This window comes from Schistosoma mansoni (assembly GCF_000237925.1).
Source record: "Schistosoma mansoni, WGS project CABG00000000 data, chromosome 1 unplaced supercontig 0094, strain Puerto Rico, whole genome shotgun sequence".
Taxonomy (NCBI): domain Eukaryota; kingdom Metazoa; phylum Platyhelminthes; class Trematoda; order Strigeidida; family Schistosomatidae; genus Schistosoma; species Schistosoma mansoni.
This window is the reverse complement of record NW_017385991.1, coordinates 802,171-806,238: the sequence shown is the minus strand read 5'-3', so window position 1 is coordinate 806,238 and position 4,068 is coordinate 802,171. Positions and strand designations below refer to the sequence as shown.

The 4,068-nt window shown below is 35.0% G+C and overlaps 1 protein-coding gene across 1 annotated transcript; it reads right to left on the bottom strand.

The window, feature by feature from the left end:
- Nucleotides 1-221: 221 nt before the first annotated feature.
- Smp_168490 (importin alpha, putative) lies at nt 222-680 on the bottom strand (the record flags this gene model as incomplete). Its single annotated transcript, XM_018791724.1, has 1 exon — nt 222-680. One exon carries the CDS (start codon nt 678-680, stop codon nt 222-224), a length of 459 nt encoding a protein of 152 aa, XP_018645140.1.
- Nucleotides 681-4,068: the final 3,388 nt, after the last annotated feature.

Here is a 4,068-nt window from a genome sequence, read left to right as displayed (position 1 = left end):
CAGTATTTTCATAGTTAAAAGCGTGAGTTAATTAAATGCAGATCAACATGGGAAACCTGAAAGCACTGGACGGCCGTTTCGTCCTATTGTGGGACTCCTCAGCAGTGCGCATCCATGATCCCTCACTCGCGAGATTCGAGCCCAGGACCTACCAGTCTCGCGCGTGGTAGAGTTTTTCTGCAGAGTTGAACTGCTTTGAATCGAGTGACACGATCATTTGACTACATATCAGGGATAACCACATCGTAGTTAAGATGTTTAGGAGTGTCGACTTGCTTTTCTTTCAAGGGTGAGGTTTCATCTAGTTCAGTCAGTAGTATGTTTCTTTGCTTCTGAAGTTGTTCATCCTTCTTAGCTTTGCGAAGTTCAACAGACTGATCAGTATAACGCCTCCGGAGTTCTTCAGCATCCTTATCTTTGTTTTTATGTAACCTGGATCTTGCCATCACGCCAGTAAAATTACCAGATAAAACATAACTTTGTATAATGGAATAGAATATTCCACATGCTTGACAAAAAATATACAATGATAGATTTACGAGAAAATGAGTAATTTGAGTAAAATAGAAGCACCATTGGAAGCCATTTATAAGATGACTAGAAAGAGAACAAAATCCATGTATTATCACTATCAGTACGGGGATTTGTGGAGATAGAAGTATTTTCACAGTTAAATTCATGAGACGATCTAAGCTGAACCATCAATGAAAACCTCGATGCACCGGGCGGCTATTTCGTCCTTGTATGAAACTCCTCGCGCGTGAGACTGAAGGTTTTGGATTCGAATCGTGCGTGCGGAATTGTGGATGCTTACTGCTGTGAAGTTCCATGTTATCACTCACTTTTCACTGATGCAGTAAACATTTTCTAAATTTACCATTGTTCATTTTCGCCTCTTTGTTACTATTTTAGATAGATTATCTTTATTATTACTAACAAACATATCGTTTATTATCATTTAGGAAAAATAGTATATTTGCAATCGCTAATAATGAAAAATAAATCCTCCGAAGATCCATCTCCTCGTCAAATCACTCTTTTGTGTTTCTATTGTTGAAAAAGTTGTTTTCTTCAATTGATCTCAACTGAATTGCAGTCTTTCACTTTTAGTGAAAAGTATCTTGTTTTTAAAACTCCGTCTGTAGCTGTTCTAGAGTTACTGCTAGACCCAAGCCTAGGTAAAGGAGGAGGGTTAGGCATAGGGTTAGCGACCCCATCCCGTAGTAAGCTAACTCGCTAAAAAAACGCTGACCCCCCCCAAAAAATAATTCAAACCATTTAACCTCTGCCCTCCGAATCGAAGGAAGAATTATGACGCCTCATGATGAAAGCCGAGATCTGATTTTTAATTTAGGCATTATAATTATTCTAAATTTCAACATTGATCAACTACTATGTAGGATTTAGATTATTTTTGTGTGTGAAATATAAACATATTTTTATTATTGGCGGCCTGTTAAAACATCTGAGCTACCTGTTCCTGTCATCTAGATATTTCAATAAGTTATCTAATTTCGCTTGTTTTAATACATCATTATGCCTATTAATCGCATAACCTATTCAGATGCGTTTCTGAAAAGTGTAAGACCTTTCGCTATAAAGATTACATAAGGCCTAATCAGAGATATCGTGGTTGCTGGCAATATGCAGCGAGAAGAATGTACGTTATTCAGATGTCGATTGACTAGGCTGCTAACTTCTAACTGGCGATCATTCAATATTTATGGTCAGGAAGGACGAAGAAGTAAGAAACGGAAACTTGTTGAAGTACTTTGTGCTGAGAATTCTATATTGTACCAAATAATATAATATTGAATAAAGCTAATAATGATAATAATAATAATGAATCGATGTTAGACATCGATGTTTAACATTCATCCTCAAGAGTTGAAAACATAATCCATTGAATTCATACTCAGTTAATCTAGAAATATCACATTCATACCAAAGAGAAAACTGATGGAGGAGGTGAATTTGATCCGGTTTAGTTCGATTAATGTTTAACTGCTCAAGTGTTATTTATTGTAATTTTTTTATTTATTTTTAATTTCTTGGTACTTTTTAAGATGTTACTGGTATCTGGTATCTAATTGAATCATTGAGTAAACAACTTTATCTAACTATTACTCGTATCACTTATTTTATTGTTTTATTACAAAATATTTCACTTGCTCGGGGGGGGGGCAAAGGTAAAAAAAAAAGTTGAAAGAATGATTATTAAATTATCGATGCACTGTTTTCTACTAGTTTGTACATTACAGAATAACTAAAGTCAGAATACAATTGTAAACCAGAGTTTTCCCATCCACGAACCTACCGAGAACTGAACTTATAGCTTTCAGTAATTGTAACAAGTATTTCATCTTAAATTCACTTGTTGTTGTTTAGTTGTATCTTCCCTATGTTATTTAGGACTACAATTGATCAGTCTCTTGTTGGCATATGTACATCCTGTGAGGATTGCCTCTTTATAGCCTTAATTCATAAGTATTATAAGCAAAGATGGATAGTGGTTAGCAGTGGAATCCAGTTTGATGCATGTTTCGTGATATTCAGGACTCGTCAGCTGGATGTACCTGTATCTGAGAGTTGATGTTCACTCTGGGACTCGAATCCAGTACCGTTCGCTTCGAACACCATCACGTTATCCAATTAGCTACTGAGTCCTGATAACCACCTTGAATTTTCTTAATATTAATGTTGGCTATTTGAACTCAGTAGCTTAGTCAATGACATGTAAAGAGATGATTACTAGGTTCTTGTTACAAAGAAAAGCAATATAGGGGTTTAGATACACCCAGTTGCAGTATGCCGAATAAGATGAAAAGTACATCCTGATTTCCATTATGAATTATGTTTCAACTTATAATAAAAAAGCTATGCAAAACATGATCCGATGTAAATATCAACCAAATCATAATTTAGGTCTTTACAATTCAATCAAACACAATACCCTTTAAAAGTTAATTCGAGCAGAAATAAATAAACGAAATCATGTATTTTTATCGGTCAAAAAAAATTGATCAATGATATACAGATTCCATTATCATTGATGAATTCCTTCCTGATATCTTTTGAACAAAAAGGAGAAAACATAATTAATAGAATTAATCAATATATATATCCTATTTGTATTGATATATAAACTGAATAAAAGTGCATTTGATTCGGTGAAAATCAAATTTTATCATAATAAGCAAATATGGATAGTGGCTAACAATGGAATCCAGGACAAGGCCCGTTTCGTCCTACTTGAGATTCGTCAGCTAGATGTACCTGCATTTAAGAGTTGATGGTCACCGTGGGACTCGAACCTAGTACATTTCGTTTCAAATGCTATGGTGGTATCCAGTTAGCTACTGAGTCCTGATAGCCACTTGCTTGTGCAATGGGGTGAATTAAAACAATATCGAGGCAATACGCACAGTATGAACATATGCCAATAAGAGAGACCGATCAATTGCAGTCTTAAACATCAATGAGAAGATTTAAACAATCAATACTAAGTGAATTTAAACTTTTATCATAGTTTTTTTATTGTTTCTCTGGATAATGCAACCATCAGTTATTTCGTATAAAAGTGATGGAGTAAGCTGAATTATTTAGGTTATATAATATAAGGTTTTAGCTAAAGGTAGTTGGCAATGAACTATGAACCTAGGTTTAGTGCTGTCATCAGTAACATGCACATGTATTCTTTGGGAAATGGACTCTCCCTGGGGGATCCGATCACGTTCCCCTCAGTTCATGATAAGAAACGTTACTAAGGAGTTATCCGGGCTGTGAGTAACCTATGATCATTGAGAAGTATTTATAATTAATTGATCACCTTGCTAACAAGTGTCAAGTACCACGAAACCCAGGTCTAAGATTTACTGTCAATTCACTTCATTCACTACACTACTTCCCAAAATATTGCACTGAATGTCTAGTCATTTAAAATAATGCCTTCATTAAAACTTGATCTACAGAATTTGGTCAGCATTAAAAAGGACTTAATATACTTGACATTGACTACTATTCAGTAGTCAGTCAATTTCAAAGTAGAGAACATGATAGATGTACGTG